General features: G+C 47.4%; 2 protein-coding genes across 4 annotated transcripts in view; one reads left to right on the top strand and one right to left on the bottom strand.

The window, feature by feature from the left end:
- Window positions 1-11,298, bottom strand: part of LOC106816734 (ankyrin repeat and LEM domain-containing protein 2-like) — a 15,987-nt gene extending 4,689 nt beyond the window's left edge. The window contains exons 1-6 of the mRNA XM_014821351.1: window positions 11,090-11,298; window positions 10,489-10,665; window positions 9,948-10,102; window positions 9,223-9,435; window positions 8,684-8,806; window positions 8,080-8,146 (exon numbers count right to left, since the gene is read on the bottom strand). Coding sequence (XP_014676837.1) covers window positions 8,080-8,146; window positions 8,684-8,806; window positions 9,223-9,435; window positions 9,948-10,102; window positions 10,489-10,639 — 709 coding nt within the window. The 5' untranslated portion in view covers window positions 10,640-10,665; window positions 11,090-11,298. The remainder of the gene's footprint in view (window positions 1-8,079; window positions 8,147-8,683; window positions 8,807-9,222; window positions 9,436-9,947; window positions 10,103-10,488; window positions 10,666-11,089) is intronic.
- Window positions 11,299-12,290: 992 nt separating this feature from the next.
- The window catches only part of LOC106816736 (probable nucleoporin Nup54), a 6,657-nt gene continuing 2,833 nt past the window's right edge, over window positions 12,291-16,114 (top strand). The window contains exons 1-6 of one of the 3 annotated variants that reach the window (XM_014821354.1): window positions 12,291-12,450; window positions 12,905-13,008; window positions 13,544-13,654; window positions 14,118-14,372; window positions 15,102-15,279; window positions 15,828-15,897. In XM_014821354.1, coding sequence (XP_014676840.1) covers window positions 12,410-12,450; window positions 12,905-13,008; window positions 13,544-13,654; window positions 14,118-14,372; window positions 15,102-15,279; window positions 15,828-15,897 — 759 coding nt within the window. In that variant the 5' untranslated portion in view covers window positions 12,291-12,409. Of the gene's footprint in view, window positions 12,493-12,904; window positions 13,009-13,540; window positions 13,655-14,117; window positions 14,373-15,101; window positions 15,280-15,827; window positions 15,898-16,114 lie in introns of all 3 variants that reach the window. The other 2 variants (XM_014821353.1, XM_014821355.1) reach the window with 2 other exon arrangements.

Here is a 16,114-nt window from a genome sequence, read left to right as displayed (position 1 = left end):
ATAATATTGTTGTATCTATACTATAATAGTATATATAATTATATTATATTATCTTATCTTATTTTCACGTACTTAGTAGCTATAGTCCGAATTGGACGGTTTAGAAAACTGAGCAGGAAGAAATCTTTAGCACTTGTACGGCGTATTCTAACAAACATTAGCGTAAGTGACTATCACCTGTACGAGTCATCGGTTAGGCCACTTCCGGCTGACGGTTTTCTGCCCCATCAACACTTGCTGATATGAAACGCGAATTCTTTCATTACCAACGAGTCTTCTACCTCTTCCTGCCCCCGCTCTCTCTAATGCCTACCGCTTTACAATTTCAACCCTTTGCCATAGAACATGTTTCCTGACATTTCATTCCCATGCCTTCACCCTCTTTCCGCGATGATGCATCCACGTAATTCTTTCACTTTCCCACCACGATTTGTATTCCAATACCCTTCGACTCTCATACGATCAGTTGTAAGATAAAACATCATTACCTATCACTTATTCTCATATTAATATTAGATTATTATTTACTCTTGATTACGATTACTGCTCTGCTGATTAGGGCAATTCTTCAGTAAACAGCCAAGCGCCAGCAGCCAGTTTATCAAACTTTCAATACAGAGGACAAAGAGACCAGATGCTAACCTGCATCACAATTAACCGGACAATAACGACCGGTAATTACAAATTATTGCCAGCGTCTCATTCCGGCCTTACTACATTAAGGTTAGAGAGCAAGAACAGACCAAGAAAGGCACATAGAATGGTGCCACGAGCTCGCAGGAGACGTAGACAACAAGAATCTGGGGTTTATAAGCTCTGGCTGAGAAGACCGCAGATATCATATAATATATACACGTATATATATGATATCTTAGGGTAAGAACCATTGCGCCCCGCAATGGTCATAAGCGCATGTAAGTGACGTCGAGGATAAAACAATGGCTCTCCCGACTTGCCTCTACTAACTTAAATACACAATACTACACGTCCTACACACCACGTCTCTTGCTAAACACGTCTCACACACCACGGTCTGCTAACATCTTCATGAACATATATACTAAACACATTTACTAACACGTCTTCATAAACAGCGATCATACATAAAACACGTCTAAAAACGAAAACAACACATCATCTATCATGACACTCTAAAAACCACGTTATAACCCATGTCTGCCTTAAACACGTCTTCATAACATGTTACTAAACACATTTACTAAACACGTCTAGCTAAACACGTTCATTAACACAACGTCTTACGAAACAATCTACTAAACGCGTTCATTCAAAACACGTCTACTAACATCGTCTAATAAACATTCTACTAAACGCGTTCATTAAAACACGATTACCTAACACTCTACTAACCACTGGTTTCACAAACACGCCTAATCACACACGTCTCAGTGGGGAAACACGCCTAATTTTAGACTGGTCCTAAAACATCTACTAAACACGTCTACATACGTCTACTAAAACACGTTTACTAAACACGCTTTACTACGTGCATCTACTCTACTAAGCACCAAGCTTTGAAGAACGCTGACACAACAATAACACAGCATTAGGCGTTGTTGCCGCAGAAAGAAAAAGGACGAAGCGTACAGGAGAAGTAGCGGGAGGCGCAGAAGAAAGAGGGGGCAGAGGAGAGAGAGAGGGAGGGAGAATTAGAGGGAGCGAGAGAGAGAGGAGGGCGAGAGGAAGAGAAGAGAGAGCATGAAGGATGAGAGACTGAGGAGTAGAGAGAGGGGAGAGAGAGGGAGCAAAAGAGCTGAAAACAGAGAGAAGGGGAAGGAAGAGGAGAAACGATAAATAGGGATCGAGAGATGAGAGGGGGAGAGGAGGAGGAGGAGGGGAGGAGGAGGAGGAGGAGGAGGAGGAAGAGAAGCAAGACGATGGGATATCAAGACTATCGAAACATTTTCAACCAACGAGGCCTCTCAAAACAAATGCGTTAGCAACGTTGCAAACTATAAGCCAAGTCCTGCCATCGTGGCGAGCGCTATCCGCTATCGCGTCGACTAACTAACATCTGCACTATACACACCGAAGACAGATCCATCGCCAATCGGCTGCACATTGACACGGCGGAAAGCTGCAAATAAATAAAACGGGCATACAGGCACGTCCGAGCAAACAATTAATAATTAATATATACATATAAGATGAGCACGAATTCACCGAACGATAAACATTAGAAAATTATTACCAACCTCGGATAATCACAGCACCAAGCGCGCCGTCCGGGAATCCGACCTGCCCGCCCATCCCCCGCCGCGAGAGAATTCCGCCGCGTCTTGAAACTTCGATCGTGAACAAGTTCACCGGCACGGGTTTGGTGCTGCCACCTGTCGTCGAGCGACACCGGGCGAGGTCGAGCGGCCGGCGGCGTCCGTGTCGCAACCCGCCGATCGCCGCGAGGACGTGGTCGTGCCATCACGGGCGATCGTCCCGCGGCGCGGCGGCGTCGCGAGAGAGCTGCGCGGGTGAGAGTTGGTAGTCGGTGGCGATACCTCGGGCGCGCGTGGACTGCGCTCCACCTTGGGGGTACGGACGATGCCGTGAAAGCATCGGTTCGATGAAGAGCGAGTCAGCTAGGAGATCCAGACTTCGACGAGACACGAGTACGTGTCGAGAACACGCATAATACCCAGTCGGTTCAGCGCATTTCGTAAATGTTCGATTTCTACTTATGAAGCCAGTTACAATCCACGAAAAAGTGCGTTTCCAGGCACTGTGGCTCCCCAATGGCGGTGGGGTGGGGGAACACCACAGAACCGTCAGTTGAAAACACAACCGGAGCGTCAGGAAAACGTTTTTGAATCGGCGACACATTTGCGACGATTTTCGCGCGAGTAGACCAACGGACAATGACGACGCTCGCTCACGCTCTCCTCGCGGGCAGGCGCCTCTCGGGAAACTGCTCCATGACTAGCCGGCGCCACCTGGGCGGTTGAGTGTGCGGGCGTAGAAGCGGGTGGAGATCGACCTCAACGTCCTCCAGTGCCCTCATCACGTCCAACGTCGACCTTGCTTCTGCTCAGACCTGCAGCAGAGTAGCAGACAACGTTGACCGGGGATGCAGAATGGTAACCACGGCAACCGGTAACACAATAAAAGACGTAACTGAGTATCGCAGGACCCTCGGATGTAACGCGTAATTTGCAACCAAACGCGCATCACAATGACCGCTGACGCAACAGTAACCACGGCAACATGGTATCATAACGATCCGCGCCATTGCACGACATCCGATGACGCCCACTTGCTCAACTATCACGCACGCGCACGCACATGCATGCCATAACAACATACACGCATACACGCACGGCGCACGCATCCATGTACACACATACCGCAACACGCACACGCACCACGCACACTACACACACAGTGCGCTGTACGGCAGGTTTTTACTACACACACCACAGCGAGTTACTGCTCACGCTGCGTGGGACTCAACCCGCCGATGTACGCGTTTGCAATGTCCTTTTCGGCGGCGCTTGGGGCACTGTGGCGGCGGGCAGCGCGACTCCCCGGCGCTGCGCTGGAGACTGCCGGCGGCTGTCACGTTACACGTCCGACTCATCGTCGCCTGCTAAGAGGGCGCTCTATCGTAGACGGCCGCCGACGACGACGGAAGGTCGAGTTTGCGACGGGACTCGGCTGTCGCACCCGGCCGGGACATTCCGCTTCGTGGCCGCCTGGCGGTGCATTGCGGAAACACGAATCGACTATTATCACAGACGGTGAGTCATGAGCGTGACACGATGCAAGAATGTTACAGTTGGGGTTGGGTTTCGGAGTTAAGGTTAGGGGTGGGGGTTAGGAGTAGGGTGTTAGGGCGTAGTGGCTTAATGGTTTAGGGTTAATGGTTATGGTTCATTGGTCAAGCGTTAAGTGGTTCAGGGGTTAGGTAAAATCTATGTTAGGATATTAGATTTTAGAGTTAGCTAGATCTGTTGATAGAAATCCAACTGGCGAATCAGGGCTTAAATATCTATATGGATACAACTTAATTTACATATTACCAATATTTTATTTGCCTCGCAGCACATAGAATTCTATACATACTACAGACAGTTATATATTATATATATAATATATATATTATATTAACTATCTATATATTATATCATAATATATATACTATTACTATATATATCATCAATAGCTAGCCGTCACAGCAGTATTGGAGTTAACAGCCTCACCCTCTGCCTCACGGAGAATTCCAGCGACAACGTATCAACGTGCCTGGCCAAGTTCCTCGCATCGTCGGTGACTCCACTTGCTGTTGAAATTCGGCAGGCTTCTGCCCACACTGCTCCTCCTCCTGCTCCTTCTCTCTCCTAACTCTCAGCCGCTAAGCCACCTGTTAGCATTGCGAGAAATCGTTTAATCATGGCTGTACCCACGAGGGAAGTATAAAGCGTCTATAAGTTATTACGTATAAGGTCACCCAGGGATTACGGGTACTGGCTCTTTATTAGACACTGTCGTTGTTCTCTCTCTCTCACTGATTGGTGGGTTTACTGTGTAACTGCCCTGTAGCGCGCTATACAAAAATTTTCCCCTTTCATAGACACGGTTCTTTCTACAGTAGTGCGTTCTATAAACTACACTCATTTTAAACATAATAAATGTCCAATACACGTATTCTTTTTTGTACAACTTTTTTGTGTAACGAGTTACAACGAGGGATACATAGAGTTTTTTCCACAATAAAATTGCAGAAAAAACCGTCGTATTAAAAAGTTTTAAACGCGTATTTGAAACAGAAAGTTCCAACTTTTTTTCGCTGCCAAGCTATGCAGTGCCGGCGAAACTGTGTATGTGGCACACGCCAAATAGTCAAAACTTTCAAAGTGGGTTTCAAGATGGCAGACAGTGGCGCAGGTGACTTCTCTTTGCACCGACCGTTCGGTGGATCGGCAACCACCATCAGTCTAGCTACACTCGAGATCAGTACTCTCTATCTCTTAGTACTCTCTGTAATCTAAAATTAATTAATTAGCAATTAATCTCAGCACTAATAGTTGTATTGTAGTAAATCTCAGTATCTTTGAAATTTAATCTCACCTCGTCCGAAGCGCTCTCCGTAGAACTGCTCGAGCTTGGCTAGGCCTGGCCTTGCCGCTAGAGAGGTCATGCCTTGTACGTCGCTCACGTCGACGCCGCCTCCTCTAGCTTCTACCTCGCTCCCCGGCACGGCCCATTCTCGGATGTGACGCCGCCTCACAGCAGCGTAGGGCGCTCCTCTTATATCGTCCGTTCGTGCTGAAGCAGCATAAACGAAATGCGTCCTCGAACAACATCGCTCTCGCGCTCTTTTCAACTTTTCTGTATTCTACGGTAGGAAGAACTTACGTAATATTAACCCGTTAACTCTTTTAATCTCTGGATAGCATAGTAGATACCTTTCTTCCCGTATATTAATTAATCTACTATTCTAATACGATTATTTACTACAAGTTCCGTAACGTCACCCGACTTTGCACCTCACGCGAAATCAAATCACATCAACGCTCAGAAAAAGATTTATCCTTGTTTCAAATGCAGCACAACGGATTCAACAGCGACACTAGGCCAACTGACTGTCACCTGCCGGATTCGATCCAGACCCTTGTCTCCGTTGCTGCGGCGCGACCCGTAGATTTCTCGCACTGTCCCTATTAAGGCTACGAGTCGCGACTACTGAGAACGTGCGGTGAACTCTTCACGTACTCTACTGGTTGCGAGGAACTCTTCTGCCTGCAACGCATTCTCATCTTAAAAAAAGAACTTAAAATATAAATCTAAAAACCCAACTCCGGAATGGAACATTACGATAAACATCTGCGCTAAAATAATACGAATATACATGGCAAACTTTCGAATCGAAATCTTTTCCGCGAAATCAGCGCACCTTCGTGTTATATAATGCGGACATCGGGCTTCCTCCGGCACCGCTTCAACTCTGCTCTACGCTCCGCATCGCCTAGTGAGTAGATTGGTGCCTCGCTGCCGCTGTCTGCGACTGTCGTCTGCCTGTGGTCCAGCAGCCGACGTCGGGTGGTGACGGGCGTTCGTCTTGCCGAGGGTTAGGTCGACACTTCTCGCGCCGGAGCGACCACGGCTCGCTGTCTATGCATCGGCCAGAAGAACTTCTCGTGTGTCGTCCCCGACCGGCAGACGGACTCGTTATATCTTGTCTATAGATAACATACATGCGCATTCAGACACGTTTTAAGGGTGTGCTCTTGTCATGCAAAAGCTGTGCTTTTTTTATCTGTGGCACCCTAATGGTGCACTCTGTTAGGCGTGCTTCTTTCTCCCTAATATTCCCTAGTCTGCTTCCTCTCTCTATGTTCCCTAGTTCTGCTCCATCTCCCTATAGTTCGCTTCCTAGTTCTGCTTCCTCGTATCTCAACCCTATCGTTCCCCTAGTCTGCTTCCTTCTCCCTATGCTTCCACCTAGTCTGACCTTCCTTCTCCACAGTATATTTCCTAGTCTGCTTCCTGTTCTCCCTATATTCCCAAGGTCTGCTTCCTTCTCCCTGATGTTTCCCCTAGTCTGCCTTCCTTCTCCCTATGTTCCCATAGTCTGCTTCCTTCTCCTATATTCCCCTTAGTCTGCTTCCTTCTCGCCTATGTTCCCCTGAATGTGCTTTCCTTCTCATGTGTTCCCCTGGTGTGCTTCCTATCTCCCTATGTTCCCCTGTGTGCTTCCTTCTCCTATTTCCCCTGATGTGCTTCCTTCTCCATGTTTCCCACTAGTCTGTTCCTTCTCCCTATGTTCGCCCTGGTGTTGCTTCCATGCTCCATTGTGTCGTTTCCCCCTTGTGTGCTTCCTTCTCCATAGTCTCTCCAGGTCTGCTTCCTTCTCCCTATGTTCCTAGATTGCCTTTCTCCGTTCTCCCTTTGTTCCCTGTCTGCCTTGCCTGTATCTCCCCTTATGGGGTCTCCACTAGTCCTGCTTCCTGGTCTCCCATGTCTCCCGGCCTAGTCTGCTTCTTCTCCCTATGATTCCCCTGGTGTGGCTGTCTTTTATCTCCTTATTGTTCCCTAGTCTGCTTCATTCTCTTATGTTCGCATCCTGGATTGTGCTTCCTTTTTCTCCCTTGTTCCCCTGGTATGCTTCCTTTCTTCCCTATATTCATTAGGTGCTGCTCTATCTCCCTAGGTGTTCCCTTTAGTCTGCCCTTCCTTCTCGCGCTATTGGTTCCCCTCGATGTGCTTCCTATTCTCCCTATGTTCCGCTGATGTGCCCTTCCTTTCTCCCTATAGTTCCCCTGGTGTGACTTCCTTCTCCCTATATTCCCAAGGCTGCTTCCTTCTCCTAGTTGTTCCCTAGTCCTGCCGCTATCTCTTCTCCTATGTTTTCCCTGATGATAGCTTCCTTCTCCCTGGATGATTCCCCTAGTCTGCTCTCCCTTCTCGCCCTATGTTCCCGGGGCGATTGTGTTCCTTCTGCCATGTGTTCCCCTGATGAGTCTGCTTCCTTCTCCCAATGTTCCCAAGGTCTGCTTCCTTCTCCCTATGTTCCCCTAGTCTGCTTCCTTCTCCTTATGTTCCCCTAGTCTGCTTCCTTCTCCCTATGTTCCCCTAGTCTGCTTCCTTCTCCCTATATTCCCCTAGTCTGCTTCCTTCTCCCTATGTTCCCCTAGTCTGCTTCCTTCTCCCTATGTTCCCCTGGTGTGCTTCCTTCTCCATGTGTTCCCCTGGTGTGCTTCCTTCTCCCTATGCTACCCTAGTATACCCCCACTAATGTGTTTCCTTCACCCAAATATTACTTTTAGTTGTTTTTAAAATTATGTGACATATTTTAGCAAACCTGCAACCTTATCCATGTGAGATAAGATCTGGTATTATTTATGAATGTGCTTGCTTGCTTTGTTGTGCATTTGCTGCAACTATTCGATTCAGTTATGTAATTGAAATATTACCGTACGTTTTTCATGCTACTGTGTTAAAAGCTTATGCATTAGCTTTTAGATAGTTTTCTATAAATAAAGAACGTTTAAAGTAGTAAAAAAGAGGAACACTGTCGACTGTAGCACTGCTCAATAGTTACTTTGATGACATCGGATGCCGTACCTTGTAAACACTCCATGATCTCGTTCACCAGCGCTGACGATGGGTTGGAAACCCGCTGGCAGATAATCTGAAATACAACAATCACTCAACTCAGAACAAGCACATAAGGATTACAATAAGTGGCAAAAAAATGTTCATTCCTATCTTTATAACATATAAGTCACGTATAATCATGTATTATAAATCTTACCAAACAGATCTCGTGGCAATTAGAGTATGAGGCTTTAGGTTAGGATTAAATCACAGATTTTCAACTCTGTGGTGAGACTGACGTTTCACGTGACAAGACAAAAATTTGGTCCAAAACAGATAATACTCACTACCGCCATCTGTAGGGCAATATATGACATAACAACGAACATTATCACGACAGAGGTGAACATTGAACAAAGAAATTGAAACACAAAACATTCAAACATTTTCCTTCTTCATTACGTTAACTTTAACATCGACACGAATAACAAACCGTAAAACCTGCGACCATGAAATTATTCGATCGGGTTACACGGAACGATAAACCGTAAAATCTGCGACCCTGCTATTGGTCGATCAGGTACGCAGTAGGAAGAGAACACTGCGTCGTATTGCGACGCTAACAGCTCACATCTGCTGGCGTCTGATTGAACTTGTTCCTCAGCCCGCGGTCGGTCGCTGGATGACTCGCAAGGATCTCCACGATCTCCTTGGCACCAAACTTACAAGCAAAGTGCAGCGGCGTCTCACAGAACTGCAACAGAGATATGTAAATCTATGTAAATCCCACAGATGGTGCGAGTTCATCGAGGGTTGATGGGGATGGAACGCAACACGGACTAGCACTGCCAAATTAGTGACTAATCGAAAATCCCATTTATATCCATCATATTTAACATAAAAACACAAATAAAGTGTCTTCTCATGTTTGTCGACATGCAGCATCTAATGGTGTCATTATTCAAGTAAAAAAAATGCATACATTTGAAGATATGGCACACCTGTCAATGCTGAAAGTTAAGGTGGCTTTATTATAGGGTGACACTCACGCCTTTTGTCGGGCGTGTTCAGGAGACCCCCTCCGCTACAGCCAAGCCGTTTACGTATTTTCTCGCTCAGTCCCACCCCTACTACATCCGCGTCCCATCTGCGTTGCGCGGCGACACTCACGCCTTTGTCAGGTTTGTCCGGCATGTTCAGGTAGAGGTCGACGAGGAGGTTCATGCGACGCGCCGTCACGTCGTCCGTCCCCCTGTCGTCGTCGTCGTCGTCGTAGAGCAGCCGGTAAAGTCGCGCGTCCTCGATCGTGTCAACGATGAGCCGAGCCATCGCCGGCTGCTGCGCCTTCGCCGCCACGTGCAGCGCGTTGTACCTGAAGCCCTCCTGGTCGGTGGTGGCGTTGGAGGAGGAGGAGGGAAAAGGAGGAGGAAGAGGATGAAAGCATTCATGGTGAGATGAGACGAGAGCAAGTTGCGGGAACTTTTGCACTGGGGTTCCAGATGTTTTTCCGATGTGAGACCGATCGACTTGCTCAGTCAATTCGTTTAATACCAAATGTAATATTTCTATGGTTTCCTCGTTCTTCAATTCTTTTTTCATATTTCTCTTTGCTTCACATTGATTATTCTACAACTTATAGATTTCTAAATGCAACATACTGCTTTTAATGATACGAGTATAGACATCGGTAAATCATTTTAAACTATTGTTGGACTGAATCGAATAAACACCGTCAAAATTACGAACATAACTCTTTAAGAGCAACAAAGTGCAACATCTGCTCAACCGCCGGGGGGCACTGTACGCCACCAGGGGGCACCGTACACCACCAGGGAGCACCGTACGCCACCAGGGGGCGCTGTACGCCACCAGGAGGCGCTGCTTGGGGGACATACCTGCAGGATGACGGGGGTGTAGCCGCTGGGACCGATGAGGTAGCGGGGGTTGCTCCACACGAGGCTGGTGAACGCGTCGGCGTCGCCTCGCTCGATGGCCTTACGCAGAACGGTCAGCTCCTGCGTCTTTGGTCCCTTGAAGCAGCTCACGGGCTCTGCCGACGACAGGGTATAGAGGCGTGTGAGCGGCATCAGGGGTACGATAGCATGAGTTCATCGCTAAACTTATAGCTCAATGACATCGAGTGACTAGCTCATCAAACCCATACGGGGGTAGGTGACAGTGTATCTGTGTCCCGTAGACACGGTCCAGACCTCAGCTACACACACGAGGGTGGGTGGCAGTGGATCTGTGTCCCGTAGACACAATCCAGGCCTCCCCTTTACATACGCGGGTGTAGTGGCAGTGTATCTGTGCCACGCAGAGATTGTCCAGACCTGCACTCCTCACGTAAAACGCGCGAGGCAGTTACCGTTACCGCTGGCGAGAAAGCGAAGCCTTTTAGATAGCGCGTGTGGCGAGAATAAAATTGTGAATTACCTCCGGAAGGGTCGCTTGCTCCTGCTTCCGCATTGTCCGTTTCCATTGCCGGCCGGTTTAGTTCGACGTCCAATTCGGAAAATGCTTGCGCATCCTGCCTCGATGTAAATCGTTTGAATCGCGAGCCTTTCAACGATTTGGCAAAATTCATTGCAGCAGCCTTGTCTGTGAATACAGCTACAAGGAAAGAATCACGGCAGTTATAACCACAGACTATTACCAATGTTTTTAAACAACACATTGAATTTGATTTAGTGATCGAATAAACGTCTTCAGAAATTATGATATATGCGATTTCGTTAAGCATTCTAGCACTGCAGTGAAAGATTTTAAGACAAGATCAGCTACTTTTCTTTGACTATAATAATGTATGAAGTACTTTCCATAATTAACACGTTATATTAAGAACCTATAACCCCCATAGGATCGACTATTATCATTCGATTTATGCATTCCTTTATTTATGCAACCATTTTTTAGAACATACTTATGTGCGTGCAAATCGATAGTCACCTGCAATCGCCATGACACCGCAAATAAACGACGGTTCATACATTTAGCATTTCAATTTAAAAATACCCTGATAAAACTAACATCGTACCGTCCGGACGCTGGCACGCATCGTACAGGTCGGGCGGCACAAACACCCCATAGTAAACGCAGTCGTCCGCATCGCTCTCCTGCGCACACGACGCGTTGGTGACGCCGTCGCCATTACCGCGCCCGACGCCGTCCGCACCACTGGGGGCGTCCTCCCGCGGACGCGCCGCCGCGGGGTCGTGCCGCTGGTCGATCGCCGCGGCGTCGCCAGAGGAGATGAGCGAATATCCGCCGTCGCCGTTCCCAAGACGTCGCGCGAGTTTTCTGATGAGCAGCGGCCGGGTGGACGGTGTGAGGGGTCCCGCGCTGATGCCGGCCTCGCAAAGCCGCGAGCGAAGCTCGTCGTCGCTGATGCCGGCGAACGAGGAGAGGCAGTCGCCGTTCGTCCGCCCCGGCCCGGACTCCGTCCGTTCCGCGTCGCCCATTTTTCAGCGTGCGATCGAACTTCAATGTGACATCGCGAGTTTCAGCTCAAGTTTAGACCTAGAATGGCACAGAAGAATATGGGTAGTTAATCGCGTTATTGCAAGTGTTATTTAAATGTGCTATACTAGGTTACTTGTGTCAGTGTCAACCTGATAGTGATAATTCATTAATTGTATTATTAATATTATTGTCAATATTGGCATTATTGTCAATATTGATGTTAAAATTTGAAATTGCAGTTTTTATTTTTAAATTACCGTTCACTATCTGTGTTTCGTTATCAACCACCGATTCTTTCTCTCTGGTAAACCAGTGTTACTTGTTTGTTCGGTGGATAAGCTCCTGTCGCTGCCGTATGGATGATCGAGTTTTGTTTACTTTCATTAGAACTAAAAGTAGAAGCAAGCCTTTCACATTGCACACGAACTGGGCGCTGACATGTCGTTTTGTCGTAATCGGTCACTTGATTGGTCGGTCACAGCATTGAACTCTTGATTCATGATGTTAAAATTATTACTGCAAACCGGTCACCTTTAATATTCCTTTTAGTTTGGTTCCCAAATAAATAACGAATGTGGTAGATCATGGATAAATAACTTATATGACAAGTAAACGTACTTTGGATTTATCGATTTTATTTCATTTTACATAAAAGTAAATTTAATAAAGGTAAAGCGAAGTGTTGACTGTTTGTCGATGAGCTACTCAGCTACTGCCAGTACTGGCAGAGAATCGGCGTACAGCTTTTTATTGGAGTTGAATGCTCGCTTGTTATTCAAAAAGTTCATTGCGCGATACCGTTCGCGTGCCGCATTTTTAGGTACAATAACCGTTAATATACGTAATATACGTTTACTTATAAAATAACCAGGAAAGATCAAATATCAATATCATCATGTCGGCGGGGTTCCTTTTTGGAGCAACACCAACCCAAAGGTTTTTACTTAGTGATTGATACTAGCACAGTATCATAAAACGGTGATCTTGCATGATAATTTTGCACACAGTCACAGTGCCACTGCCAGTCACACTCACAGTACACTGTACACTGTGGCTGTCACTGTCAGTCACACTGCCACTGGATCAGTGTACACTCATGCTGCATACTATTACTATACTTTACCATACCGTATAATAATGATAGTTTATAATAGATTTAGTATTGATAAACCGTGACATGATTGACTTTGTAAAACTTACTAAAAGTGTTTATGTTTACTTTGCACCGTAAGTCGAAACTAACTAACATGCTCATGGCAGTCATGCTGTGTGACGAAGGTAGCATTTTCCAAGTCAATTTTCATTTGTAGATATCAACACTGAGATTGCATTCGTAAATTTCAACGTAGTGATATAGTAACTGGGGTATACGTGTTTCCTCTCTTCACAGCACCCAGGCGGCTGCGACCAGCCTGACGGCAACTCCAGCCAGTGCACCAGCCACCGGTCTGTCAATGATGTATGGCACACCAGCTGGTGGCGTCGCCAGTGGCAGTAAGTGTCCGTCAACCAGTCATGTTCCATTGCCCTACCATAGGTGTGGATTGCGTGCGATAAAATTTCTACTTATACTTTGGTCACAGCAAATAGACAACTAAATTCTGTCTGTAATAATTAGTCAAAAGTGTATTCCGTTTGATTTGCGCTTCTCCCGACATTTAACAGCTAGGACAAGTGAAAACATCGGTGTGATATCGCGTGGCATCGTGACTAGTTCAACCGAAGTCTAACGACTGTAAACTTCATCGTACGTTCGTTAGCACGAAAATTGCTCGAAACACGACTACTCAATTGTTGCAGTGCCACCATTTACTCAAATTCAACGTTAGCTATTTCACTGGGAAGTTAACGGTGATCTAGCTCTAGTACTATAGCCCTTGTTGCCACAGGCCTGTCACTGCCACAGACACTGCCACACTCCTGTGGCAACAAGGGCTGTAGTACTAGAGCTAACGGTGATCGTGCCCTTGCATGAAGCATCGGTTTCCGAACGTAATAAGTTTATTTTCGATCGTTTCGCGTGAAGCAGCAGGCGCCGCTAAGACGATAAGCTTCGCGACTCCCGCGACCGCCGCCACGACGGGATTCTCCTTCGGAACGCCGGCGCCCTCTACGGCAGCTACGGCGGCACCCGCCGCAGGTGAGCGACATTGAGTTTGCTTCCTCTTCGTTCTTGGATCGGGCCGGGTCTTCTCTGGGACTCTAGTCGATTCTGAGACCGAGGGTGGTCACTGCGAGAGCGTTTAACGTCCCTGTCACGTCCTATGAAGTTAAATCCTAACATATAATAATATAACAATATAATAATCCTAATAACATGTCTCTATTACTGGAGATATCATTAGAGTATTCGACCTATTACTATAACCTGGTTATTGTGTATTTTATGCTGTTGTTGATGTCCCTATTACTGGAGAAAGGTTTGTCATATATGCTCGTCCAGGCGTGGGGATTGAAGCGCTTGGTTAGAAGTGTGGATGGCGTTGTTCATGTATTAAAGTTTAGCATTCTGACCGTGAGTACGAATCTTAAGTTAAGATTTCGCACGTGCGATCCTTCGTAGCAGCGACGTTGTCGTTGACCAGTCTCGCTCGCGATTGCAGGGTTCGGATACGCCACGCCGGCGTCTACCGCCGCAGCTGGCGCCCTCACCGGATTCAACATGACTGCGCCGGCGACCACCGCCGCGGGATTCGGCGGCATAGGGGGCACCACGGGCGCGTCGACGCTCGGCATGTTCGGGAAGGGAGCGACGACGATGGCGGCGGCGGGAGGTGGGATCGGAGGGTTGGGAGGGACGACTGGGTTCACCGGCCTCGGAGCAGCGACGACGACAACGACCCTCAACACTGGTCTAGGTAGGTTTCCTAGCGGGAGAGGGGAGGGGAGGGAAGGGAAGGGGAGGGGAGGGGAGGTGTTTCTTCTTGCGTGGATCCTGTTGGAATCTTTTAGTTTGTTTAGATTGAGCTTTTTGGTTCCAGGATGGGGGTGTTAAGGTAAGTGTTGTTTCATTCGGTGATTTTCTACTAGAGGCAGAGAGGGGAGGTGACTCAGGTGAGGTGTTTCTTCTTGCGGGGGTCCTGTTGGAATCTTTTAATTTGTTTAGATCGAGCTTTTCGGATTGGGGGATGAGGAGGAGGGGGTGGTAAGGCGAATGTTGTCTCATTCGGTGATTTTCTACTAGAAGCGGAGAGGGGAGGTGACTCAGGTGAGGTGTTTCTTCTTGCAGGGGTCTTGTTGGAATCTTTTAATTTGTTTAGATCGAGCTTTTCGGATTGGGGGATGAGGAGGAGGGGGTGGTAAGGCGAGTGTTGTCTCATTCGGTGATTTTCTACTAGAAGCGGAGAGGGGAGGTGACTCAGGTGAGGTGTTTCCTCTTGCGGGGATCGATTTAGAACCTTTTGATTATTTATTCAATCGAGCTTTTCGGTAGGGGAAGGAGGTGGGGTAAGGCCAGCATTGCCTTATTCGATTTTGAGTGAAAACATTGAGTGGCCACTGCGGCAGGCAGTTTCCGTCGGTGGCTGCGCGTAGCATCAATGCGCGTCCCGCTCTCTCATCGCATGCTCTTGTTGTTTGCGACACAGGCGGAAGCTTCGGCGGCATCGGCGCGGCGACGAAGACGACCGGCATGGGATTCGGCCTAGGTGGCGCCGCCGCTCCGGCGTCCGCGTTCGCTCCCGCGGCTTCGACGATGGCGGCGGCGAAGGGTCTAGGTGGCGTTGGCATCACTGAGCAGGCGTCAGCTGCCGTCACAGGCAAGAGGTGAGCTGCGATTCATCTTTATTCATTATTTATTTTATTAATTATTATTTATTATTATTATATATGTTTTCCTTGTAATGTTATCTTATGTTCGTGCAAACTTGTGTGGGTTAGTTTATAATCGTAATTTGGTAACCGTATCCAACTTGCAAACGAAGTGGCAGTTATATGTGTATACATATATCATATATATGTTCATATATAAAGCATTGGTCACAGCGGCCGTATGCTTTGTGTAAAGATACATATTACTGCTGCTTGGTGTTGTTGCACGTTCATCACTCACTCTATACGTTAATGGCAGTAAATAACCTGTTCATTCTACATGAGTTACTGGCAGTCGATCTGCGATCCATATAGATAGATGGATATATCCGATCCAAGCATCCGTTTCACGCATGTATTTTGTTTGCTTTATGTTGTTATGTGGGTGAGATGCTGACGAGATTGTCTCTCGATGTTGGATTGTGCGTATTGAATGTCCGTCATCCCCCCCCTCCCCGCTGGCATCTCGTTTAATGTTCGGTGCGGTCGCCTTTACATTTCAGTGAGAACAAGGCGGTAAAGGAGACCAGCTTACCGAATGAGATCAGTCACACCGTGGAAGAGTTCAAGTGAGTGTTGACGAAGGAGGGATGCTGAGACAGATGCACGCGAGTGCGTGCAGTTAATGTGTGCGCCTGCGTGCATGCGTTATTTACGTTCGATTAATACATTCTATTAATGTTTGTGATTTTTTTGTTTTCTCGTTTTGACGTGACGAAATGTGACATGTGCGCGTGCGTGTCTGTAATTTTGTGTCTTTTATTTCGACGTCGACGCTTGACCGCTGGTA

The sequence above is a fragment of the Priapulus caudatus genome, unplaced genomic scaffold, assembly GCF_000485595.1.
Source record: "Priapulus caudatus unplaced genomic scaffold, Priapulus_caudatus-5.0.1 Scaffold1470, whole genome shotgun sequence".
NCBI classification, from domain to species: Eukaryota; Metazoa; Priapulida; class Priapulimorpha; order Priapulimorphida; family Priapulidae; genus Priapulus; species Priapulus caudatus.
This window is presented reverse-complemented; position numbering and strand designations above follow the sequence as displayed.